This window comes from Scyliorhinus torazame, chromosome 13 (assembly GCF_047496885.1).
Source record: "Scyliorhinus torazame isolate Kashiwa2021f chromosome 13, sScyTor2.1, whole genome shotgun sequence".
NCBI lineage: Eukaryota > Metazoa > Chordata > Chondrichthyes > Carcharhiniformes > Scyliorhinidae > Scyliorhinus > Scyliorhinus torazame.
In genome coordinates this window covers 159,080,304-159,107,667 of record NC_092719.1, presented here as the reverse complement: position 1 = coordinate 159,107,667, position 27,364 = coordinate 159,080,304, and the positions used below count along the sequence as shown (strand labels likewise).

Genomic DNA, 27,364 nt, shown 5'->3' with positions numbered 1-27,364 from the left:
CGAGAATTTGTCCAAGACCCTGATTTCAAACTTGCCAATTGGCTGCTTGCCAAGTCTATCAGCATGACATCACGGCTATGCCACGAAGAGGGGATTTGCTGGATCAGTCCACACAGCAGCTTGCAGAGGGGGAGTGGGGGTTCAGTTCAAAACCAAAAGTCGGTGATGTTAAATCCAGCCAGCAGGACAGGCATTAAACGAGAAACACGAAACAGACCAGAGTTTTAACAAGTTCCTAAGACAATTATTATGAGATCTCAGTTTTCTGGTAAATTTCTAGTAAAGTTGGTTTCCAAACAGGGTAATACACTTGTACCGAAAGAATGAGCCCAGCTTTCAACCTGTTTCCTGCAATCTCTCTACAGCGATTTGCGATCTTGCCCTTAAATACTTCCCCAATTTCATATTTTCAAGGGGTTTTGGGTGGATCTGTCTGTGGCAACCAATGTTTCAACATTCAACACTTTGCATTTTAAAGTCTCTTCCTTAGATAGTGACGAGTTTCGATAAGTGTCTAGATTATAGGAATTTTCTCTCTCTTCACACTCCCGAGGGTTCGCTTTGGAACACGGCCTTAAACCAGTTTTCTGTCAGTTTAAATTGCAAAATTTCCAGTCAGTTGAAAATTAAAAAATCATGGGCTGGATTCTCCGCCGGCGGGATGCTCCGTTCTGCCGGCAGCCCGGGGGTTTCCTGACGGCGTGGGACTGCCCCACAATGGGAAACCCCATTGACCAGCCGGCAAAACAGAGAATCCCGCCGGCGTGCTGAAACAGAAATGTGGCAGGGCGGGACGGAGAATCCAGCCCCATATTTTCCAAAATAAAAGGGCATTACCTTGTGACAGGGAGATGCAAGTGGAAACTAGCAAAGGGTAGGTTTTGGGCTGTAACAGTCATGTTCCTTCTGCAATATTCCCAACTTTCAAGATGCAGACTTCAATCAGTGCAGACCTTTGAAAATTGACTTGATAAAGTAGTCAACATGCTGCCTCCAATGGCCACTGAGGGTCAGGTGACCTTGAGATTTCTGCACACTCATGTCAGCACATGCTTTTGGAAAGTTCTTGAAAATATAAATGAGTGTGGATGGAGTGCCTTCCCATGAATAGACATTCATTACCTGAAACCATTTGTGAATTGACACCACCTATTGAATGGATAGTTTAAATCAAAAACCTTCTCCGATGCAGTATCTGTGAACTAGACCTTTAACAAAGAACGATGCAGGGAAACCAATTCATCTCACGCAAGTGTAAACAGCCACCATTAAAACACCATTGTGTAGCACTGGCTTCGAACCTCAAATCAGTTAGGTGTGCAATGGAGGTACTGATTATATGGGTCACATGACCAAGACCAACTTCAGATCATACATTCCTTTACTTCCTGAACCAGCGAGGGACAAAGCAGTCGGCAAACTAACAAGACAAGAAGGACCATCCTGCAGGAAGAACATAATCCTGCCTCTCAACCAGTCGGCCCAGAAGGCCTTTTGGCCTGCCAAGCCCATGCTGGTCCTCTACATGTGTATATTAGCTAATCCCATTCCCTAGTCCTTTCCACATAGTCCTTTTTCTCATTCAAATCGTTTAAGAAAAATGCTGATTTATTTTTGAGACTATATTAATAACTTAAATGACACTCAAATGTTGGTTTTATATGGCTGATGCCATTCAAGGAGGGACGCAGATTTACCAAGAACCACTCTCTTCCCCTCAACACCCCATGTGCCTGAGAGAAAGTCTTGACAGAGGGAAAGGTAGCAAGACAGGTATCAACAAACGGACAGTTCCTTAATCTTTATATCATCAAGATTTATTTATTTTGAGCAGCATACTTTCTATAATTTGAAGTGTTTAAAAGGCTCAAATTATAAACTATATGGACACCACTTGACTAGCTGAATCCATGTCACATGGTGCCATTTAAGGAATCAGCATGTTCTACCAGAAATCAAAATTCTTTATTTGGCCAGGATTGTAAAGGAATTCTGGATGAGAAAGCCATTCAGCTCACTTTAGTTTATCCCTTCAGATAAACATAGAGGGGGGAAAAGATTTGACTAGGACTGTATTGAGCGTGGGAAAGTGGTGCATGGTTACTCCTCGCCTGGTCCCAGTGAAGCAGGAAGCACACAAACGTTGTGCTGCCTGCTCATCGGCTTGATGGCAGTGCGCTGCCAAGCATGAAATGCACTGTCAACTGACTGACAGCACGGGCCCAGGTACAGGTGTGGCTAGCTCTATGCAGGCACTTCTTAAAGACAACCTGACTTCTGAAAGTCGAGCTGCTTTCAAGGCTACAACAGCAGATGGGAAAGTTTGTGGAAGAAAAACAGAACATGTTGGATATGCTCAGTAGGTCAAGCAGCATCTGTGGAAAGGAACAGAATGAACGGGCGCAATCCAACTGAATGGGAACGGAGTCCCATAACAAGTGCGTTTAGCCAGGTGTTTCCTGGCACTCGCAGCTCCGAGAAACACCACTCTATCTATCAGGGCTCTGGTTCTATTCGGGGCTGCAGTGGGGAACACCCCAACAAGACCATGCCTAGTACCATTTCCTGCTTCCTGCACTGAAAAACTCCACTCGCCAGAACTCCTCAGTGCAGCAGAAAGGGATGCCATTTTAAAATGGCGCCACGATCTCTCAAGACCACCAATCCCCCCCCCCTCCCAAAGCCCATCAAGTCAGCTATAAGCAGGTTCTCGGACCCCCCTACACATCCCCGAACCCACACAGGCTACCCCCAAATCTGATCCCTGTATCAAGAAAAATGCCAGCTTGGCACCTTGGCACTGCCAGCTTGGCAGTGGCCCTGCTGGCTTGCAGTGCCACCTGGGCACTTTGGCAGTGCCAGTTTGCCAGGTCGTCAGTGCCAAGGTGCCATGCTGACAGTACCAAGGCACCCAAGTGGTGTAGTGTCAAGGTAGCCACCCTGCCCAGGGGATAAGCACCTGGGGGCCTCCAATCCATACAAGACCCCCACAAGTACCATTCCATCTGATGCCAGTTTGTGAAGACCAGGACATCAATGGTGCTTGCCCGAGGTCTCACAGGTGAAGGCGTTAGATCCCAATGCCTCAGGTGGATCATTGGAGAACATATTAGAGTGAGACCAGCTTTCCCATTCTCAGTGACGTGTTGGGCGTCAAAGTGCTGTCCTCTCGCAGGATGATAGAATTCATGCACCCACCACTGGTGGCAGATAGTATAAAAAGTAAATTTATAAGCATAGTAGAAAGTTAAATATAGGATGGAACCACGCAAAGAAGAAGGGAAATTCTAGCTGTGGAGGATAAACTGTTGTATTTGGAGCTCACATTATCGCTTAAATCGTCTTCAGACGAGTATTTGCTCACAAGCTCCAAAATATTGGACATCCTTAAATCATTTAATACCATCCATTAAACATTTTTAAAAAATTATTCATGTGTACATCCCTATCCAGGACAACATTTATTGTCTATTGATGTGGACTCACTGCAGTACTGACTGCATTTAATGTCAAGTAATTATTGCAGTCATGATTTTATGCAAGTATAACCTAAAAAGTGTATAATAAGTTTTAACACATACCCATTATTAACAAGTAATCCCGTCCCTGACCATTGATCAACCTTCACACGTGTTCTGGAAATTGAAGGGGCACCAAGCACTTAAATCCATGATTTGTTAAAAATAAAACTCCAGTTTTTTAGAAATCAAAAGAAATCAATTTCTTACAAATCCATATAAAATAATAAACTAAATATTTTATCTCTTTTACCAATAATTGGCAGTAGCATATTCACTTGTGCATAATTACAATGATGCTTGGTGACCCTGGGCATCAAACATGGCAAGAGGTTTGTATGGACACTTCCGAGGGCCACAAAGTGAAGTTCACATTTTAGTTTGTATATGTTTAGTAAAAATAATAAACAAACTGTCATTCTTTCCTGTCAATACAATAAACTGATCACCATTTTACTGATAACAGCCAACTGATTTTAGCAACTGCTACTATGGGGGGATAGTAATAATGATAATAATGATATTTATAAATCATTCATCACATAAGAAAATATTTTGAGGTACAGTACTGCAGTTGGGGAAGAGGTGGCCATTGGATCGGAAGTGAAAAATCTGGGACTATGATTTTAGGAAGCTTTTAAGAGGTGGGAAGGATTTACAACAATGGTGAAATAACTTTGGAAGAGAATACCAAAGGGCAAAATATATTTTCTGGAAGATGAGCCTCTGATGATGCTGGAGCAATGTCAACAAGGAAGGCCCAGTAATCCACAGATAGAGAAACAGGGAATATGGCCCAGGACACAGGGCCGGACAAATATTTCCTAGAGAAGGAAAAACAAGCGTTTAGCGGGATCTGAAGATTAGGACTTTGAAATTAAAAATTTGAGTATAGATCACAGAAGCTTAGTGAGGACTGCCAGATGGCTTGCACCACAGAGTTCAGAATGAGAGGAGATTTGTGAAGAATGGAAGTGGGGAATTTGGCAAATAGAACTGTACAATGTTGACGCTCGAGATGACGAATACATGGATAAGAGTTTTCAGTAACACTGGCTGACAGAGTAAACAGGCAATGATCCAGAGTTTAAAAACACATGAAAATGATTAATACTATCCTTTAAAATCTCACTAAATCTCTTCAATCTGCACACGGATGCCACATTTTGTCCTGATTCTTGCCAACAGTTTTTGTGTGATGAAGAGCTCAAAAAGAACAGATAATTCTGAAAAACATAATATTGCCAAAGCCTTCTAATTTAGATCTAATTAAAAGATCCAAAAGAAAATAACAACCAGGGGTTCTTCGCCTGCTGATAAAACATCTACTTATAACTATCCTTTCTTCCCCCGGCATCCTCATTTACAATGACAAGCATGAGGGGCTGGGACTTGTTAGCACTAAAATTGAAGCCATCCAACCAGATAAAAAACTTAGTGAATACAAATCTAATTTCTCACAATGTGTAGCCACCCCCCCATAAACCATCTCCAATTCACTTGCCAGACAGCCTCCATTTGACCTGCTTGGTTAACCCCAGAACTAGCTGTATGCTAACAGTCTTGTCATACTTTGAAAAGACCTGTATTTTTAGAAATATTCTTTGGACAAAAGCTAAGATACCATATTCATATAGATAGTTGCTGCTCATAGTGTTAACATCCTTGGCAGCTCTGTTATGTAACCGTGTAACTAATCAGGTTGCCTAATTTTTGAGGCTCTGCTCATCTATTTCTTTGCTGGCACTCTGCTCTGACAGCTACAGTACTCATCCCAGGACTGTGACTACACCTCAACAAATGCTGGTCATGATCCAAAAGTTGCCGATATTCCAAGAATGGCCAAGTCATTTCCCAGGGCCAAGATTGACTTGGCAGTATCATAGTTTACTGTGACTTAATGCAATTGTTGATGTTAACTTTGTGAGCACTGACGTTAAGATAATGACATTTACGCCACAGTTGAGTATTATAATTATTGCAAAATAGGTGCATATGTCACAACTCAATAGACCTTTAAAGGTCTACATCTCTGCACTGCAATGTGCACATCAATTCAAGTATCCTACCACACACGCTACAAGGCATAAAAATACACTTGGAACTTTTACAATACATTTCCAACGCTTCATCACAATTTCTCTACTAGTTATAAAAATAAGTTCAATAAAAAAAAAACCTTTTAAAATAGTTGCCCTGTATTCCATGCGAATTTGTAGTTTTGCTGCCACTTAGATTTCAATTAAGTTGTCAGTTTTCGTAAGCAAAATTCTTATCAGATTCTTGCACAATTACAACTTTTCTCTAAAGATTCATTTAGACGAAAATATTATACACTTTTAAAAACTGGGCACAGTCCAGAATGTTGCAGAGAAAGGAAAATAACACACAATGACAATAAAGAGCACCAATAATTATGTACATTTTCAGAATTAAAATAGTAATTTCAAGAATTATAATTTGAAGATCATTAATCTGTAATTTTAACCAAATTGAACTCATAACAAAACTTACAAATGTAAAACAAAATGCCTTGTTCATTGAAGAAATAGAGCAGTGTACTCAATTGAACATTCCAGTCATGGGGGAATCACGTGTTGCGTTGGGGGAATAGCTGCTTCTGGCGCTACTCATTCTTTAATCCTCTCATTTATCGCGATCACATAGCCTATACTTACCTAATCTGGCAGTGAGAATTCTATTGCACTTAAATTGCACGTCCGCTGCACATGCGTGGCATTGCCACCCGGAAGTGCAGGCACATGGACATGCGTGCTGAAGCGCGTGCCGTTCAAACTCTCGGCCGTTGATTTTTCCCTGCTTGAAGCTATGGGTTGCGCTGGAGCTGCTCAATGAAAAATACAGGGACAGCGCCAACTTGGACGACTTGCCCAGATGTTAGGTGAGTTTTTACTTACACTTTTATCTTTCGGTCAAGGATAATAGAGCAGAGGCTCCCTAGACCATGGAGTACAAAAATAGAATTCCTACAGGGTAGAAAGAAGCCATTCGCCCATCAAATCTGCACCGACTCTCTTAAAGAGGACCCTATCCAGGCCCACTCCTCATCCCCGTAACCACCTAAGCTACACATCCTTGGACAATAAAGGGCAATTTAGCATGGCCAATCCACTTAACATGCACATCTTTGGACCATGGGAGGAAACCGGTGCACCCGGGGGAAACCCTTGCAGGCATGGGGAGAATGTGCAAACTCCACACAGATACCAGAGGCCAGAATTAAACCCAGGTCCCTGGCACTGTGTGGCTGCTAACCTTGTGCCACCATGTGCTTCAGTTTCCTCCCACAGTCCAAAGATGTGCAAGTTAGGTGGACTGCCCATGCTACCTTTAAAACACTTGTTAAATATGTTGCTTGTTGTGTTCAATCTAAATCTGTTGTTTAAATGCCTGCCCTCAATGGGCATTCCCGTAGCTGCTATGTCACAAGGGGGCGGGGCTGCACTCCTCCTGCACCATGCTGGACCTGCGCAGACTGTCCCATTGGAGGCCCCAGGCTGCAGCACTGAGAGGAAGGTTCATCACAATATCCGAGCGCAAGTAAGTGAACATCTTTCCCGTTTAGAATCGGCAGCCCGTGGCTCCCCACCGCTAGCCGGAAGTTACAGGCCATTATGTCCCTGAAAGAAATCTGACTAAACATTTCTGACAAAATGCTGAGAAATCCTAAGAAAATCGTCGCAGACAGAGAGCTGACAGAAGCAACTGGGGTGGAGCGGACTCCTCAACATGGCGACTTAATCCTCGAAAAGGCTCTCGATCCGGCACGATCAGAGGCTTTACAGCTGCGACTGCTGATATTATTAAGATCATTAAAGAGGAACTTGGATTTCCGCTGCAGATTATCAGTGCTCAAGCTACATAATTACAGAATACTGGCAAAAGGCTCGATGAAGCAGAGGAGAGAATCCTTACTGTCGAAATTGCAACTTCCTCGGCTGAAGCCCGCTTGCAATCCTTGAGAGCTGGCCATCACATTCTCTTAATCTGGATATGAAAGCTGGGCATATTAAGTTGAAAGGGCACATTGTATACTGTCTTTGAGTTTGGGTGGGGTGCTCTTTCCGAGGGCCGGTGCAGACTCGAAGGGCCGAAGGCCTCCTTCTGCACTGTAAATTCAATGATAATCTATGATTAATCTAGGACAAAGGTTCGGCACAACATCGTGGGCCGAAGGGCCTGTTCTGTGCTGTATTTTCTATGTTCTATGTTCTTTGAGGCCTTGGGACAATCAGCGTACCCGGCCTGTAGTTAAGTGTTTTCTTAACTTTGGAGGCAGCTGGACGTAATGGGGCCTTGCTCGATGATGGAGAAAAAGTCTCTTTCTTCCACGATTTCTCAGCGGCGATACAACAGAGGCACAAGGGTTTCAATAAAGTTAGAAAATAGCTGAAGCTATCGGATTGCAATATACCCTGCCAGATCCTGTTACACTGAGGGTGATATCCGACCGCTCTGTAAGGCCATTCTGACAATCCTGCTAAGGTCATGGCCTTTGTGAACTCCGTGGAAGAAAATCATTTCGAGTAACAATCTGGAGTTCACTGTAAATTCTGGACTCTTTCCGTTGACATTATAATTCCTTCCTGATTCTGTGTTGTTATTTATCATGTTGATGGGGGCGAGCTAATAATTGAGCACCACAATGAGTGTTCTATCCTTTAGAATATCAAGGACTTCCATTTGCATTGAGTGGAAAACACCCCTCAGCATGCTCCTTCTCATTAAGGAGTGTGCTGTGCAGGTTGTACAGTACTAGGGCTGCGTGATAGATATCTGTATTTTTGTCTTCCTACCCATATGTTTATAATGGTAGCATATGCTGTGTGGCCCCCTTTGCTTTAATAATGATAAGTGTGAGTAGCGCCACAGCTGGGAGGTGGGCAAGTGGATTAAATCTTAATGGGAGGGGATCAGAATGCAGAAAGGGCATTCGGCACTCATCCTTATTGTGGTATATCTTACCTCCTCTTTTTTGAGGGGAAGACTCCTTGTTGTAATGATGGAAAGTCTGTAGGGATAGCCTTATGGGTCCTCACATTTGGTGAAGAATAGCCTCTTAGAACTCATGACTTTGCGTATTTTTTGTATTCTTTTTATTTTGGGGTTGAAGAATCGTTAACATGGTTCCTGCAAAGGTATAGGCAAGTCTCCTATCTTACGAAAGATTTTATAATGTGTCAATGGTGCCGCTGGTATAATTGGTGAAGGGGGAGGTATGTTTTGGTGATTGGCCGAATGGGGTGCAAATATCTCTGGCTTGTAAGCCATTTTTCTCTGTGTCAACATCCTACATTCCCTTTGGTTGAATAAGCGATGGAAGTAACTACTTTGAAACTTTGCTCTGGAATGTGCGGAGAGTAAATCATCTTATTAAAAAACACCTAAAATTGTAGAGTGACCGGGCGGAAAAGGTACTTTTTGCCCCATTCTCAACGAGTAGCCGAGGTATTGCAGTGTTAGTCGATACAAATGTGACTTTTAAACTGGAGGCCTGTGTGAAGGATAGTGGGTGGGGATGTGATTGTCGTAGTGCCATTGAATGGAGAAAATGTCTCAATAATGAATGTCCATGGTCCCCAAAATTATTCCCCTGATTTTGTAACTAAAAGTCTTCATGGACTTTGTTGAATTATCATCAACTAATTCCTTTATAGGTGCGAACGTCAACTGTCATCTTAACCCTTTGATGGAGAAAATCCCCATAACCAGGAATCCCCCCCCCATCCAATAGGCAAAGGCTTTAGCATTAGTTAGTGAGGAGGTGGGGTGTTTCCATGTGCGAAGAACTCTGCATCCTAAAGTTTAAGAGTTCACTTTCTTCTCTGCTCCCCACCAAAGTCAGACAAGAATTGACTCATTTTTCATGCCAAAAACAATCCTACACTCAGTAACTTCCTGCTCTATCAGTAATATTGTGATTTCTGATCAAATGCCTGCTATCCTGGATTTCTTCATCAAGGGGACCCACTCCTAGCCTAGATCTTGGAAATTTGATGCGTCTTGTGTCAGAGATCATGGCCGGGATTCTCCGAAATCCCAGCCAAGTGTTGAACACCAGCGTCAAAATTGGCGCGAGCGATGCCGGCATCAACGGGCCTCCAGGCCCAGTTATTCTCCTCGTCATTCTCCCCGTCCTCGGGGGTTAGGACGGCGCCGAAAGCCGACCCGCCACGGCTGGCGCGGGTCTGCGCATGTGCACCACGGCCGGTGCGGGTCCGCGCATGTGCACCACGGCCATCTCCACACCGGCCCGCGGGCAACATGGCAGAGCCCTACAGGGGCCTGGTGCGAAGGAACATCCCCCCCCCCCCCCTGGAATTAGCCCACCCGCCGATCGGTTGCCCCCGATCGCAGACCTGGCCACCGTGGAGGAGTCGGCTCCCCCATCCCCCCCACCAAGGCGGCTCCCACAGCCAGAACACCGAGGTCCCGCCAGATAGGGCCATACGCAAACGACGCCGGCGGGACTCAGCGGAACTCGGAGGGCACTCAGCCCATCGAGCGCGGAGAATCGCCGCGGGGGGCGCTTTCAACGGCCCCTGCCCGGCGCCGCAGCGACCGCCCCGACGCGATTGGCGGCAATTCTCCGGTGACCGGAGAACTGGCGGCCCAGCGTTAGAGCGGGGTGGCGGCATTCGCGTGCCACCCCCCCCCCCCCCCCCCCCCCCCCGGCGATTCTCCGACCCGGAGGGGACTCGGAGAATCCCGGCCCATAACTTTATCTTCTACTTTAAGGCTGAATTTGATCTCTTCTACTTAGTCAATTCTCTTTCTGATGTAGGCCTGTGGGGAATCTCAAGGCTTATGCTGCGATTTGGTCATTGCATATACGGCCAACAAAAGTTGTAAAATGTTGCAGTGACAGCACCAGTTCGAAGTAAAATTGACTGAAGCAGAGAGTGAGTATGGCAGGTATCCTCGCCATATTCTGCTGAAAGTAATTAATGTAATTCTAACAGCACTGGACTCCTTGTTGACTCAATGGGCTGAGAGGAATTTAAAGTTTGCCAAACAAAAGCTGTAGGAGTTGGGAAACAAATCAATTATTATAGAATCCCAACAGTGCAGAAGGAAGCCATTTGGCTCATTGAGTCTGCACCAACCCTTCAAAAGAGCACCCTACCTAAGCATAGATGTAGTGTTTCTTCTCTTCCCTTAAACTCCCAACAATTTCTGATGACGACAGGTTAGAGAAATTTTCACCATTCAATAGCCCCATGACAATCACATACCTACTCCCCCACCCTTTATTCTTCACACAGTCCTCCAGTTTAAAAGGCTCATTTGTATTGACTAAATTCTCCCATTTCTAATGGGACAGAGCCTCAATCTGGTAAGGCCCCAGGGCCCGATAGTTTTGGATGTGAATTCTCTGAGCAATAAGACTTGCTGATTGTTGATTGGTATGTATCACTACTTATTTGAAGTAGGGCCGCTGCCACAGTTGCTTCATAAAGTGAATATTCCCTTCATTCTGAAGCCAGAAAAGAATCCTTTCAGCCAATCTTGCTCCTGAGTGTAGGTTTCAAATTGTTGTCTAAGGTGTTGCGCAGTGCCTCGAAAGAATCCTCCTGATGACCACCCAGAGCAATCAGATTGGGTTCACAAAGGGCAGGAATTCATGTGACAATGTCAGGAGGTTATTGTTATAACCCTGCCTGAGACTCATCCAGCTGGGGATGATTGTTCTCTGCTGCTGACTGAGCAATATTAATATAACACATCAGCTGACTGAAAGGAGTGAGGACCCTGAGATGTGTAAGCGGGTCCTGTGTAAATACTGCTATTACGCTGAATAAATGTCTTTCTTATGAACTCTTTCAGACCTCCCCTTTGCCTTTTACTTCATTGGCGGCGATGATGAATGGGCGTTGCCGGCTGCCTTCTCCGGAATCTTTTTTTGAGGTACGGATCGGAACCAAATGGAAGGTGAGCACCGGGCCGAGGATTGATGATGGCCTGTGGAGCACGTGTCCTCGGAGAGTTCTGGGGTCTGATATATCCGGCAGTACCAGATGTGATGTCATCAGGGTGACTAATGGTGATGGTCGCGCAATGTTTTTGTCCGTTTCCATTTGCAGCCCTTTCTCGATGCCGGCTTGTTGTGGCAGAATAGTTTACTGGGGAGCACTTATCGGAGTTGGGTGCCGCATTTGGAATGTTGTTTGGGAGTGCGGCGTTGATTTTGAAAGACTGTTCTGTGATGGTTGGGATTGCGAAATAGACGACAGTGTTATTTTACATGTGTACTAATGTTTGCCTGCATAGCTACAAGTTAGATCTCGCGAGGTGCAACGGCTGTCGGGAAACCAGGCCTTTCCCGGCATCCAGCTGCAACGCGCCCTTGTTCGAGCGCAACGTGGTCGCTAGATCACGCCCATTGTATTTGGTCCTTTGTCAAAATTAAATCCAACTGCTTTGGTGTACTTGAAGAGCTTGAGAAGATATTCAATACGGCCTTAGAATTTGGTCCTTTGTTCTCAATTCTGGAGGCCCCAGATGGAAAGATGATTGATGCTAATGAAAAAAGGCAGCATAATATCTGAACATTTGCAGCATGGAATAATATCCTTCGCTTCTGAATTAGTGACAAACATCCTTCAGTTCAGAATTGGCATAAAAGTATCAAGGAATGCATCCCAATGGAATTCCTAACCTGTATATTCCGATCCAAATCAGATGCATTCTGAAAAGTATGGGGGGTCTTATCTCAAATATATAGGTTCCATGATGCCTGACTTGCTCCTACAAGGTTTTCCATAAGCTATGTAACATTGCCTTTAACATGTTGTACGTGAGGGGATGTACTATTTTGCCATGGTTTCATGGCTTTATTCTGTTTTCCCCCATTCTCTTGCTTATTCTTTCAATGTTTTTTTTTATAAATGGAGGTGCTGAGCATAATGAGAAAGCTGAAATAGCTATGTTGGTGTCCTCTTGTATTTTTTTGTATTCATATATGGAGAAATATCATGCTGTAGTTTTGAGGGTTTGTTGTGTTATTGTAAACATTCTACTAAAATATTCCAATCACGAACACAAACAAAATATATATATTTATTACAATTATATCACCTACTTATTCTTAAGCACCAATTGTGGTTTCCTCTGCTGCAAATCCTATTAAAGTAAATTGTTGTTACACAAATTTAATTTTCATTCCAGGGAGAGATCAGGGGCGGGATTCTCCGCAAACGGCGCGATGTCCGCTGCCCGGCGCCAAAAACGGCGCGGATCAGTCCGGCGTCGGGCCGCCTCAAAGGTGCGGAATTCTCTGCACCTTTAGGGCCCAAGCCCTCACCTTGAGGGGCTAGGCCCGCGCCGGAGCGGTTTCCGCTCCGCCGGCTGGCGGGAAATGTCTTTGGCGCCACGCCAGCCGGTGCCGAAAGGACTTTGCCGGGCGACGCATGCGCGGGATCATCAGCGGCCGCTCACGGCATCCCCGCGCATGCGCAGTGGAGGGGGTCTCTTCCACCTCCGCCATAGTGAAGACCATGGTGAAGGCGGAAGAAAAAGAGTGCTCCCACGGCACAGGCTACAGTGAGGGCACCCCCCGGGGACAGATCGCCCCGCCCCCCCCCCCCCCCAGGACCCCGGAGCCTGCCCGCGCCGCCTTGTCGCGCCGTTCAAAAGGAGGTCTAATCCACGCCGGCTGGCGAGGGTTGACAGCGGCGGGACTTCGGTCCATCGCGGGCCGGAGAATCACCGGGGGTGGGCCCGCCGACTGGCGCGATTCCCGCCCCACTGAATCTCTGGTGGCGGAGAATTCGGGTCACGGCGGGGGCGGGATTCACGCCAGCCGCCAACGATTCTCCGACCCAGTGGGGGGTCGGAGAATTGTGCCCCCGATCCTTAAAATATTTTACTTAAAACTTCAAAACTTCTCATTTTCACAGCAATGATTACTTTTCCACCAGCAACATATGGGGACAAATCATTCGTCTTCTCATTTCCATCTCCTGTTCTTTGTTACAATGCATATGCTGACTTCATTGTTCAGCTTAAAGGTTATAAACATACCTGAGTTGCCACAAATATTAGTGACTTCCCTTGTCGTTTGAATCTTCAGTGCATCTTGCTTATACACAAGATGTGGTTTATTGTGCTCTTCATCATATTCTTCCCCATCAGACAGAACAAGAGGTTCAACAAAATACTCCCCATCGTTAGACCTGAAGGTACCAAGCTGTAGAAAAAATTTAAAACGTTAATTAAACTTCATACAGCCTTTTCTCATCTTGCACCCGTGTTACTAGAAAAACAGTATGCTAAACTAAAACACACTAAATGAAAATCACTTCCCACAAGAAAGCATGCAATACGTGCCTGACTGATAATTTTTCCATTAAAAAAAAATCAATTGGCTACCTTGAATCTAACTGGCCCAAAACTTCCCTTTCTACTTATCTCCTGCTCGCCGCTTCTCACCATCCACATGCCAGCCTCCTCACTGCTTCACTCCAAACCCACTCACTACTTCCCTCATCAGACCACCATTGCTCCCTCCCACTCCCACCCTCGCCAGACCCCCTCGCTCTCTCCCGCTCAAGACCCTTCTTCTGACCTCCTTACTACCTCCCGCTCCTGACTCCCTCACTTCCTCTTGCTGCTGCGCCTCCCCGATTCTCTCGTGTTACTCCTCTCCCGACCCTCTAGCTGCCCCTTTCACTGCTTCCCTCTCTCCTTCTCCCACTGTTTCCCTCTTGACGCCCTGCACCCCACTCCCTCCCACACACTGCCTTCCTTGCTGGTTCCCACGGGCTGCTCATCTCTCCGTTCCCTAGCTCCCTCCTGCCACCCCCCCTCACCCCCTGCCATCACATTGTTTCCCTCTTAATTTTTTTATAAATTTAGAGTACCCAATTATTTTTTTTTCCGATTAAAGGGCAATTTAGCATGGCCAATCCACCTAACCTGCACAGCTTTGGGTTGTGGGGGTGAAACCCACGCAGACATGGGGAGAATGTGCAAACTCCACACGGACAGTGACCCAGGGCCGGGATTCGAACCCGGTCCTCAGCACCGCTGTCCCAGTGCTAACCACTGTGCCACATGCCGTCCCTCACTCCTCATTGCTTCCCTCTTGCTGCCCTCCTCCACTGCATCCCTTTTGTTGCCCTTCTCTCCCGCTCACAGAGAGGGCTTGGGAGAGGGGCAGTGATGGACACAGTGAGGGAAAAGCAGCTGGGGGAAGCACGGAGGAGGGCAGTGAGCAGGATGGTGCGAAGGAGTTGGGAGTGGGGTGACGAAAAGGAACCAGCAAAGCAGTCAGGATGGCAGCAAGCAGGTGCAAGCAAGGTGGTTAGGAGTGAGGAAGGGTGAATGAGGCAGAAGAGGAAGGCAGGGAATAGGAAAAAGTGAGAGGGTCAGGAGGGGAAAGTTGAAGTGTGGGAAAAAGCGAGGGGATTGGGATGCGGTGAGAACTAAACTAATTTTTAAAAAAAGACTGAGCATGTGCAGTTAAAACTCAGCTCTTGGCGCAGGTGCCGTAACCAAGCTAAAAATGAAAATGGAGGTCAAGGCTGACACTATTATTCATGTAAGCTCCATGTTGTGTTATGCTTCTTCATGTAGCATAAGCTGTTTCCTTGATGTATGTTCTGACAAAGGAAGGTTCAGACTTGGAGATAGGTTTAACACATTTATTGAACAGTTAACAATTCTCCTACTTGAGTTTGACTTTCCTGCTAATCTTGCTACAGTAACTCAACCTAACTAACCAGTCTGCTCTAATCCATGTGGTGGGTGTGATGCTTCCAATCTGGCTGTGTGTCTCTTGAGTGTTGCCTGTGGAAAGAGAAAGAGCATGTGTACCCTGTCCTTTTATATGGGTTGCCCCCTTGTGGTAGTGTCACCTCTGGGTGTCTTGACTGCCCATTGGTCATGTCCTATCTTACTGACCTATTGGTTGGATATCTGTGTGTCATGATGTCTCTGGTGCTCCCTCTAGTGTTTACTTAGTCTTAGTGTATTTGCATTAACCCCTTGTGGATTTACAGTGATGCATATCACCACACTCCCTAAATTTATAAACAGTAGCAAAACGGATTAGAGCACACTTTAAACAGATGATATCAGCAAATGTCCTGTGCCATTGCTCATTAAGTATGTCAGATGATAGTCTGTTTAACAAGGACAGAAATGTTATGTCTTGTAATACCCAAGTATTATTCTGTTGGAAAAATGAGGTGGTATTCCTTTAAGACAGCAAAGTCCAATTTCCAGTAAACACTGGGTGAGATCAAGAGTTTAATTGCTCGTCAGAATTCTGACTTCCAATATTAATAAAAGTGGTCGGGAAGGTCATTTGGAGATTAGGTCGGGAAGGTCATTTGGAGATTAGAAGTGTTATACCTTCCAAAGTGTCTTTATAAAATACCGGGCTGAGTTCTCCACTTCCCGCCGCCGGCGCAACTGAAAAATTGCGATTTGCGCCCCGTGCCGATTCAGACACCATGCTCGGGTCCCCCGCTGGTGCCGCTAGCAAAGTTTGTACTGACAGGCTGATGCAAAACATAATTTGCATGAATTTAAATCTCATTTACAGGTTGGACACTTGTTGCTCCACCCTTCCGTGATATTCCACCTCTCTCATGCGGGAGTCATGTAGGTGTGAATTGGTGCAGGTACTTACAAGTAGGGACAGGGCTGTTGATGGGGAGGGAGAGGATAAAAAATCTCAAACTCTCAAAAATTGTTGGGCTTGCCAGGGGAGTGGTTGCCTCGGTGGTGGTGGGGTGGGGGGGGGGTGGGGGCTAGTGGGGAACTACTTGCTGCCAAGTCAGTGGAGTCCGAGTATCCCCCTCGGGCTCGGGGTGGCCTGGCTCAGACCGTCATTGCTGCAGTCTGTATTTTACACGCACCCCTCTTGTGCTATTTGCAGGCTCCTTGCTGCTCAGACTGCTCACTGCGCCCTACAAATGTTCAGGAGCCTCTGGTGGTGTGGCAGCCCAACCAGGCCACCCCTCTGGCAACCCTCATACCCCAGCGGTATCATCAATGGGATGGGCATGGCCATGCTCAATCACCGGCCCACCAGGTGTTGACACTCCTCAGACGTGCAGGTCCACTGCAGAGGAAGCAGGGGTTTAGCAGAGCTCACCCCAACTAAAGAACACCTGCACTGTGGTCTTTGGAACCCTCCCCTAGCACACTGCCCCTCTCAGGGCAGAGACCTCGCTGATGACCGACGCCCCTTAGGATCACGAGCTGTCTCCTCCTGGTGAGGCTGGCAGCGCTGACTGCCTCTGCCACCTCCACTCAGATGCTGTTCAGGAGGGCAGGCTTGAGACTGCGGTCCACCCTGGGGAAGAGGGTGTCCTCCTCTCTTCATTGGCATCGAGCAGTGGGTCCACTTCAGACTCCTGAAATTAGGGGGCAGGTCTTCTCTGAGCCATTTTTATGACTGCAATGAGTGTGTGATGAGTGGAGCACTTAAAGGCAGCTCCAGCTTGTTCGGCTCTTTCACGCTAATTCTAGCTCCGGCAGTTACACCATCCACTGGGCTGGGAATTGCTTCCAATTCTCACTGGCAGAGTGCTGACCTATTTGCATGTCCTGAATCGTGGTATGAATAGCGCCCCCAACGGAAATGTGAATCGCTTGCTATTCAGTGCCAGCAGGAACCAGTCTTCCAAATGGAGAATTCAGCCCCATATTTGACAGAAATCTCAATTTATGATGAAAAAAAGTTATTGACAGGAAATGTGCACCACAAATACAGTTTTGTTACATACAAGTGATGACTGAGTTGTAGGATGTTTGAGTTAATGACAAGGAGACCCATTGAGGGCTATGATGGTCACCCAGTGAGAATGCGGGAGAGCTGGGCAGGACAGGAGGAGTGGCAGCCTGTTCCATTTTCACCAAAGCAGAGAATGATACAACACAGAATGAGGCCATTCAGTCTTTTGTATCTATGCCAGCTCTTTGGTCGATCCATCCAGTTAGTGTAAAAGTCAAGTTTTTTTTCCAGCAAAAGTTTTCGGCAAAAGATCTAGGGTTATACACAAGTAATATTTTTGAGGGGCTGAATTTGTTTCTCACTGCAGTGTGTGACCTGATGGGCACTCTTTTGGAGTAGCCTTTCTTGCACCCAAGAATCTCTCTCACTTCCCTGCCTGGCTCCCTCACTCGTTTCCTCCCTCTCACCAACACTCTCCTGAGTCAAGTGAGTGGGGGAAGGGGGTGGGGGAAGAGAGGGCATGCACGTCAGAGAGGGGGTCAGAGTGTGTGTGAGCAAGAGAGGGAGAAGAAAACAGTCAGGCTCTGAGTCACGAGAGAGAGAGACAGATCAGTACGGGAGAGTGGGAGGGGAGAGGGAGAGAGAGTCAGCATGACAGAGGAGGAGGGGAGAAGGAGAGAGAGAATGTCAAGTGCACACATGGGAGAGGGAGAGAGGGGGAAAGTGCAAGTGTGTGCTTGGGAGAAAGAGAGAAGGGGGAAAATAAGTGCATGTGTGAAACAATATGTGGCTATGCGGCAAAGGGCAGCACATGGGCACTCGAGCAAGACACAGCCATAGGCAGCATCTGGCTGGCCTCTAGTTGTTGAGTTTATCCCTCCATATTCTCCCCATCCAAATCATTGATATAGATTGTACACAGCTGTGTACCCTGCACTGATCCGTACACCACTAGTCAGAACCTGCCATCCTGAGAATCCTACTCTCTGTTTTCTCTCTGTCCACTTCCTTCTTAGTGTTTGTCTACAGTGAGCAGAGCACTCCTGGCTCCCCGAGGGAAGAAGATCTTTCTCCTGTTCAGCTTCTGGAACAAGGCTTCCATCACTGCACAAATCCGAGGGACATATTGTTGTACCATTTCCATCCCTTTTTTCTGCTCAGAGACTCTTCCTGAATCAGCAGCAGCAGCTACTCCAGACAAAATGCACTTCACGTTGAAGAGGTGCGGGCTGGCTTGAGGTGGCGATGGGCTGCTTTGTGCCTTGCATGAACTTGAATCCTATATTGAGGTGTGCAACCCTTAATAAATGGCACTTAGTAATTGGTTGCGCACCACTATGGCCTGGAATTTTAGAATGGTGGGTATTGACTCTGCCATTTGAAGTGTAGGCATCTCCTACTGACACCAGCAGTGCCGATGCCATACTACGTTCTAATGAGCATTGATTGGCATAAGGCAGGTTTCCACCCTCACTCGGGAGGAAATCCTGCCTTGGGAGAGTTGTCAGCCAATCCGATTGGCCATAGCTCTCCAGTCCCTCCAAGCACAGCACTACAGTTGTCAAAAGAGGCACGACAGGGAACTACCTGGAACCAAGTCTAATGTAAGTGGTCAGGGGTCCCAGGGCAGGGAATGCATGGCCGGGGGGTTGCCTCCAATCAGAAGGGGTTTCCTGATTGAGGTGGCTGTCATATCCCACACTGGATCTACGGGGTGTGAACGATTATCTTCCTTGTGGTTCTCGCGGAGCACGAGCTCCTCCACTGAGGGGCGGGGGAATCCATTAAGCCATGTATAAAAGGTCAGCCAATAAGGCACCAACCGTGGAGAGACCCAGTAGAGATCTACCAGGAGTTGTATATAATGTAACTGTGAATAAACCAAAGTTCTTTATCCTTGCTCAGTGTGGATTCCCCGTGTCCTTATTAAAGTGCCCTCCAGCCTTCCCCCACCACCCCTCCCAAAATATCATCCACCCGCCAGCCTACAAATTGAGGCTGTGTGGGAAAAGGCCTGCAAGTTCAATTGGGACAAGGATGAGCTTAGCATTTGAGGGTCTGCCTGCCCCAGCATGAAATCGCAACCAGGTCGGCGGAAACTTGGAGAGAATCCCATCCAGCAATTTCACACTCCCCCCACCACCGGGTACAGTAGCCGGGGGGGGGGGGGAGGGGGGGGGGGCGGGGGGGGGGGGGGGGGGGGGGGGGATATGCCGCATGCTGCCTATGCCACTATGAACAGGAGCTGGTAAAGTCCGCAATGCAATCCTTACATTCGATTACTAACCTCAAAAACTTTTTTCTCAAGGTACTTTTTTGAGCAACAGAGGGGAACACTATTGACTTGCAAGAAGATGTCGGAATGGAAGATAAGATCCAGCAGGTGATTGATATATGTGGATAACATGGAGATGCTAGCGGAATAGTGGAGCAAGTAAACAAGAGGAATGAGTTCCTCTTTGAAATAGATGATAAATGAATACCTAGGAAAATTGGTGAAAAAGCTCAGTGAGAGGCACAACACATGAATGCCACCAGGAGTTTCATCAGGACCTGACTGCAATGCAAGCAAATTGACTTAGCACACCAGAATTATGAAGGTAAAACGCCCCTCACAATGTTTATACATTTTCCAGAGCTCTTTAAGCACCCTACCTCTGCCTCAGAATTATCAATCCTTTCCTCCCCTGCTTCCCATGGTAAATTGGAAGTCAGCAAGAAAAGACATGCTTTCACTTAGTCTCACAATCGCACGCGCGATTTAAGCACCGCATTGCATCACACCGGTTAAATAGCAGGTAAGGCCAAAATAGAGATTCGTGCCAGGTGCGAATCAGTTTGTTATCTAATCGGCCCGCTCCCGGAGTGTTCCGGATCACACTCATATATGGCGAGCATATCATCAACCCCTATTTACATTACTTTCATCTCATTAGCTCGATTGAAATCGAATGTAACGGCCTGCCTAGAATTAATCAGCTCCCCAGCGAGAAATCACACGGGCGTCGTTTAGTACTCCTTTTGAAAAAACCAAAGTTGGCCTGAGGTGGTGAGTAGATATTTTCATTTTCCGGCATGCAGCTCGGGAGTGGGGGAGGGGGGTTTCTTCTGTGAGGCCTTCAAGCCATCTTTAAATATTGTGGATATCCAAAAAGTTGATGATTGTCTGTCCTACAAAATATTTCCAGGACAGAGCCTTGCTCTTGATTCTATGCTGAAGGTCACTTTAACTCCCTTTGACTGTGAGCAGCCTCTCGCTTCATAGCTGAAGAATAGTGCTAATGAGGAATTGGCCTGGTTAGTTGTGAGAGTACTTTACACCTGCAGGTCGTTTTTGTTGCTGCTGGTGGCTGCACATGCCTGGAGGCTGCTGTTTCCTTCATTTTCTGCAGCCAGAGAGAAGGACAATTTTTGTCTAAGATGCCTGGAATACCAGGCTCCGGGGGACGTTGGAGTCCAGAAAGCAATCTGGTTTGAAGCAAGAAGCTGCTGCGGGACCTGATGGGCGATACTGATCCAAATGAACAACCTACTGCAGACGTTGAAGAAATGCTTTTGCAGAGTGCTGATGCTTTTGTTGCTGATGCAGTGAGTGCGACATGTAACTAGCTTGTGTCCAACACGCTGGAAGTCAAGGATGTTCAACTACACCTTGAGCGCCAGTGGAATATGTGGATGCCAGGATTTGGTTCCGATGAGATTGGGCCGTGTGGGAAGGCTTGCACAGCTGCAGCTCATGGACAGAGAATGACACTGCTCCATTGGCTAACCAACAAGTGACACATTGATGGGCAGATCATTTCTATGACAAGTTCTGGACATAATAACAGATTCTCAGGCTTGTCCTCTTTTTCTGTTGAGCAACATGCACGTGTTTGGTTCTTTTGTGGAGATGAGCTGATATAGCTTTGTACTGGTACCAATATGGAATGGTGACGTCTCTTTGTTGTTACTGGTTAGCATGCTATAAGATAAGGTAAAGTTGCCATAGTCCCAGATGACCATTGGCTGCTTTCCCCTTTGAGGGGGAGAGCTGATTGGTGGTGATTTAACTGAGGATCACCACACCTCCAAGGGGCAAGGCTGAGAAGCCAGGCTTTCATGAATAATTTCTGCTGGTACGGGAATTAAAAACGTGCCGCTGGCCTCGCTCTGCATCACAAACCAGCTGTTTAACGATTCTGTTTAGCTAGACAGCTGATTTGGCTAGCAGCGCGGTTTCAATTCCCGTACCAGCTGAGGTTATTCATGAGGGCCCCACCTTCTCAACCTTGCCTCTCAACCTTGAGGTGTGGTGATCCTCAGGTTAAATCACCACCAGTCAGCTCCACCCCTTAAAGGGGAAAGCAGCCTTCGTTCATCTGGGATTATGATGACTTTACCTTACCTTACCTACTGTGATATGTGGAATGTTACGTAATTGATTTTCGAATCTTTGTTAATGTTGACCGTTTTTACCAATTAAATATTCTCAGCTGGATTCTCATGGGCACACGTGCCATGTCTAAGACAATGATTGTTGCTTCACATTTCAATCAAACTTTGAAGCCTGAACAGTTTGTCTGACCTCTAGAAGCAACAACACCATAGAGGTGGCAGCCAACAATCAAACAAACACTCAAGAGTTGGGCTTCAGCACTGGGGATATCTTCGCGACCATACAGTAAGTGTGTGGATCAGGGGAGGGCACCTGAGCACGGTCTCCCTAATGTTCCTGGCAGAGGTCTGGGATTTAGGGGTTCCTGCTGTGACCGGGTTGAATGTGCAGAGTAGTTTTCCAGCACAACCCGGCTTGATGGATAGCATTACGAGAAGGCGGGACACGCAAGGGTAGGCGAGGCGGACGCCCTAACTGATTGTTGATCTTTCTCCTTCTCCAATTCTTTAGAGACGCAAAATAAGGCTGGTGATGGTCACGCAGAGGCTGCCCTCGCGATGCTAGTAGCAGCCCAAGCAGCCATTTTCCAGAGAAGGTGGCAGCAGCATCAACGCAGGCAGGACATGGCACACCTTGTGCAGGGGGCTACCGCAGACCCGGCCGTCCATCAGATAGAGGAGGAACCAAGAGGGAGATGCCAGCGACGGCCCAAGGTATACAGGTGTTGTTGGTCTTTTGAGGAGATGACGGATAGTATGTGCCACAGGAGACTCCATCTCAACAAAGAGACAATGTGGCACCTGTGCCTCATCCTCGCGGACTTGGCACCCCGAGGAAGTGGACGACACCCGTTCCCAGTGTCCTGAACCTCTGTGCAACTGGTTCATTCCAGGGCTCGAGCAGCGAGTGGAGTGCGGCATTTCCCAATCTACAGCCCACAAGTGCATCCATGAGGTCACGGATGCCCTAGTATCAGACTCTATCAAATTTGAGCTGGACCAGGTCCACCAGGAGGCCCAGGCTGCAGGATTCACCGCCATCACTGGGATGCCCAAGGTCCAGGGATCAATAGATGGCACACATGTCACCTTATGCACATCGGGGCATCAGGGAGTGCCCCCCATTAAAGGGAAGGGATTTCACTCCCTGACTGTTCAACCCATGTGCGACCATTGCCTCAGATCATGCACGCGTGTGCCCGATTCCCAGGGAGCGTGCATGACAGCTACATCCAAGGACACTAAGAGATCCCCGGCATCTTCGAGGACCATCCCAAGATGACGGGTTGGATTACGACGTCCATGCAGAGGCCAGAGACAGAGGCGGAGACCTGATATAAAACAAGGCCCATGTTGCCACCCGTGCTGTCATTGATTGCTGCATCGGACTGCTCAAAATGCAGTTCTGATGCCTGGACGGCTCTGGTGGTGCACTGCAGTACACCTCCCCCAGTGGGTCTCCTGCTTTGTGGTGGTCTGCTGTGCCCTCCTTAACCTGGCGACATGCTGGAGGAGGAGGAGGAGGGACATGTGACCTGAGGAGGAGGTGCGAGACCAGGAGGGGCTAGAGGACGAGCCTGGGGAGGAGCTGCAGGAGGTGCCGTAGGATGGAGGACAGGCGGAAGCAAGGGTCTGGAATGCCTGGAGGACCAGTGAGGCCCTTATTCTCGCCCGATTCTCATAGGTCGATGCTTTGTCCGACAGCTCACCTTCTTTCTTCCCCCCCCCCCCCATCCCTTCAGTCCTCCCCCCCCATTTCCCGATCCTCCCACAATACCCCGCAACCCCCGCCGACTACCCTGTTCCACCCTCCAAGGGTCTGTGTAACATCACCCCAGGGTGAAAGGCTTGTGTCAGCACTGTCAGTGGGTCAACGTAGAGGTAGGAGAGCAATGATAACTCACAGTGAGGTTAGCTCTGGTGCTCCTCAGGTTTATGGCAAAGCCTGACTCCTGTCTTTCTGCTGACAGCACTCACACCAATTCTCTGCATTGGGGGTATTTGATCTTGGGATTATTGTACCCAGGTAGCTGGGGGGGGTGCAGGCAGGCCGCCGTGAATATTAACATGACAGAGGCTCCACATACATCAAATATAACATGTTTTAATTGTGAACATTTGACATTTCCATTCCCCCTGGCTACACATAGTGCCAAAACACGCACCCCACCACCCCCACTCAGTGAACTCTCTTCTTGGATCTTTCGTGGTCTGGTGGTTTGTTTAGGTGTGTCCCCAGGATTCACATCAGAGGTGGAGGCAGCCTGTGGCCTTTGATGCCCTTGGTGGAAATCCTCTGGAGGGCCTCGAGCCGGAGGGCCCCAACCCACTTACCGGTGTCACTGGAGTCGCCATGCCAAATTGTCCTGCCTGCAGCCCTTGATGCGCTAATGTCAGTACAGGGGGAATTTGGAGGAACTGGAGACTGCCGACATCTCCTTAGTGAGGCCTCGGGTTGGCCTCCAGCACTTCCTCCTCCACGACGGTGCCTTAGGAACCTGGAGGTCTCCATGGGACGGAAGGGCAACTGGAGTGAGCTCCAGAGGCCTCTGCATCATTTGGCTCTGCCAGACCTGGCTGCTCCCCATTGTCTGCACCATGGTGTCAATGCCCTCAGCAATTTCCATTTGTGACTGGGCTATGCTTTGGGGTACATGGGCAATGTCCATCTGCACCTGGGACATGTCCCTCATTGATTCGGACATGGTTGTTGAGGCCAGCAGTCATGGTCGTCACAGACTGAGCCAAGACGCTGACGTGCTTTCCACTGCGGTCGCCACCCTAGCAGGGTTGGCCTCATTGCCACGCATTATCGGCATCATCAGTACGTTCGTAGCTTTTAGGACTCCTTCAATCGGCTATGCATTCGCTGGAACGTTGCTGACACCCCCTCCTGAATCTCAAGGCTGTGTCCTGTCTGCATCAGCTCTGGGATAACCTTGTTCAGAGGCGCCGCATCTGACTGGGATTCAGCTGGGTCCTGGGATCGAGCAGACCTCCAACTACTGACTCCCTTGGATGTTCCTGCCTTTACCTGATATGCGTCAGCAATTGTGTGGTGCTAACCAGATTAGTGGACAAGCCCCTGGGGCACAATGTCCCCCACCAAGGTGTGCGTCTTGCACTGGTGCAAGGTGGGGCGATAGCCGTGATGCCTCGATGGTGGTCTCGTATCCTCTTTGGTCTCTTTGGTGGCAGGAAGAGGGAAAGACTCCGGATGACCCGGCCCTATCAGATGTGGTCAGTGAGAGACAAGAATCATTTTGTCTGACAAGAACAATTCACTTGAGACAGGTCATCTGGGTGAAGGGGCAGTGGATCCTCACCTCTGTGGCACAGGCCAACCTCACTGATGGTGATTGCTCTCTCCTCGGTCTACTCCAGGGCCTGTTCCTCATAGGGGGTGAGGACTTGAATCTCTCGTACTCCACCCCTTGTCTTGGCCCTTTCCTGCTTGCTATAGGCTATCTTGTCCTGCCAGAAAAAATAGAGGGCATTGTGATCCGTATGCTTGGTAGGTCCGGGGGCGTCTGTAGCAGGTGGCATGAGTGGGCACCCAAATGACATGAAGGGGTTGTGTTGCTGGGTGCCAGTGGATTCTGAGGAGTAAGCACAAAGATCAGATGTGGGGTGAGTGTGAGGTGTCAGCTAGTGATTTGGGGTGGGGAGGGGTAGAAAAAAATAAATTGAGAGGTGGCAGGCAGAACTGATGCCAGGAAGAGAGGTGGTAACTTACCCTTGCAGTTCAGTGGATGTTGTTGGTCTTCTACCTACATTGGACGGCGGTCCTCCTTGTCATGCTGCTGATACTGACAACTACTGCCACTGCCTCCCCAGGCCATATTGAAAGCCCTATTGCTGGTCCTCCAACCCCTGAGGGGAACAGGATGTCCCCTCTCGCATCCAGAGCATCGAGAAGCCTGACTTCGTCGGCATCTCCAAAGCGCGGAGTAGGCCAGTGGTCATGCTTATGTGTTGAGTGGGAGTGAGCGGTAAGGGAACTTTTAAGAGCAGCCTCCATTTGTTAGCAGCGAGACGCTGAGGCACGATTCGGGTGAATCTGATGGTGAGACAGCCAGTCATGGCGAAAAGCACATGGGGGCTCGTATCCGGCACTAATTGCCGTTAAATACAGCCTGCAATGTCGCCAACACAGTTGTCGATAAACACCCAGCCAATCGTGTTAAAATGACACCAGAAGTCTTTGCGTTAAATAACGCCCTACACCTCCCTTTTGGCTACACATGTTGTTTCTACCTCTCATCATGAACACCATGATAAAAGGGCTCATTTAAGTTGCAAATGATTACCCAGAAAGAAATTAATAAGCTTGCACTTTCTTCTTGCAGATGTGGCAAGAAACAGGAGACAACCAACACTACAGGAGGTCCTACTAAACAGCAAAGATTACATCACCAGAATGATTGGAAGACACTTCAGCAGTCGGCATCAGCAAACAGCAAGTCTCTGGGCCTTGAAATGAAAGCAAAATAGTCTGGATACAGAAGATTTGAAATAAAAACAGAAAGGCAACTTTCTGTTCCGAAGGAGAGTCAGTCCAGTTTCTCGCTCCACAGATGCTGCCACACCTGCACTTCCTGGGGGGCCACACCTGCACTCTCCCGCGCCGGTTGGGAGAGTCGGCTGGGCCGCCAATATTTCCAGGGACGCCGGTCCGACACCCTCCCGCGATTCTCCCAAGCGGCGGGAACGGCCCCGTCGAGTTCCACGGGCCGGAGACACCCAAAATGGCGATTCTCCGGCACCCCCGCTATTCTCAGGCCCGGATGGGCCGAACGGCCAGGCCAAAACGGCGGGTTCCCCCGGCGCCGTCCACACCTGGTCGCTGCCGTTGGGAACAGCGCACGAACGCTGGGGGGGTGGGGGGGGGCGGCCTGCGGGGGGGGCGAGGGGGGTTCCTGCACCGGGGTGTACCTCAAATGTGGGGTGGCCCGCGATCGGTGCCCACCGATCGTCGGGCCATCCTCTCTGAAGGAGGACCTCCTTCCTTCCACGGCCCCGCAAGATCCGTCCGCCACCTTCTTGCGGGGCGGACCTAGAGAGGACGGCAACGACGCATGCACGGGTTGGCGCCGGGCAACCCGCGCATGCGCAGATGACGCCAGTTTATGCGGCGCCGGCCACATCATCTACACGCGCCAGGCCTTTACGTGGGCGACAAGGCCTGGCGCGTGTAGATGACGCGGCCCGGTCCTAGCCCATTGTCAGGGCCTGAGTCGGTCAGGATCGGGGCCGTTTCGCGCCGTCGTTCACCTCAACGGCGTTCACGACGGCGCGGCCACTTCGGCGCGGGAGTGGAGAAACCCGCCCCTGTTTTTAGTTAAAGTCTCCAGGCCTTGTTCAGCAAAGTGTGCTCGCACCTTCCCTACTTACATTGCAGATAATAGATAACAATTCTGTAAGCACAATTATGAAGATTCATTCATTTGGAATAAAAATCACTCAACAACAACTTGCACTTAGAAAGAACGATATCAATACAAACACAGCCACAGAAGGGAAGATCAAGACAGATGACAAGAAGTATGATCAGAAAGAGGTCAGCCTGAAGGAGCATCATAAAAGAAGGCAGAGAGGTTCAAGGGGGAAATTTCAGAGCTTGTCATCAATGCAGCTGAAAGGACATCTACTAATGAGGGTGCTGTTAAAATCGGGGATGTACAAGAGGCCAGCACTAGAAGAGAACAGGGACCTCGAGAGCTTGTAGGACTGATGCAGGCTACAAAGATTAAAGGGACGA

General features: G+C 48.2%; 1 protein-coding gene and 1 long non-coding RNA gene across 8 annotated transcripts in view; one reads left to right on the top strand and one right to left on the bottom strand.

The window, feature by feature from the left end:
* adamts9 (ADAM metallopeptidase with thrombospondin type 1 motif, 9) overlaps window positions 1-27,364 on the bottom strand; it is a 489,710-nt gene that overhangs the window by 456,228 nt on the left and 6,118 nt on the right. For all 7 annotated transcript variants that reach the window (XR_011934150.1, XR_011934151.1, XR_011934152.1 and 4 more), the window contains exon 3: window positions 13,563-13,728. Coding sequence is in view for 4 of the 7 variants with exons in the window: in XM_072472332.1 (XP_072328433.1) it covers window positions 13,563-13,728 (166 nt within the window). In the remaining 3 variants the exon portion in view is untranslated. The remainder of the gene's footprint in view (window positions 1-13,562; window positions 13,729-27,364) is intronic.
* LOC140388336 (uncharacterized) lies at window positions 11,413-26,096 on the top strand. Its single transcript, XR_011934156.1, has 3 exons — window positions 11,413-11,471; window positions 19,535-19,609; window positions 25,953-26,096. It is a non-coding gene; the product is annotated as an uncharacterized lncRNA (long non-coding RNA).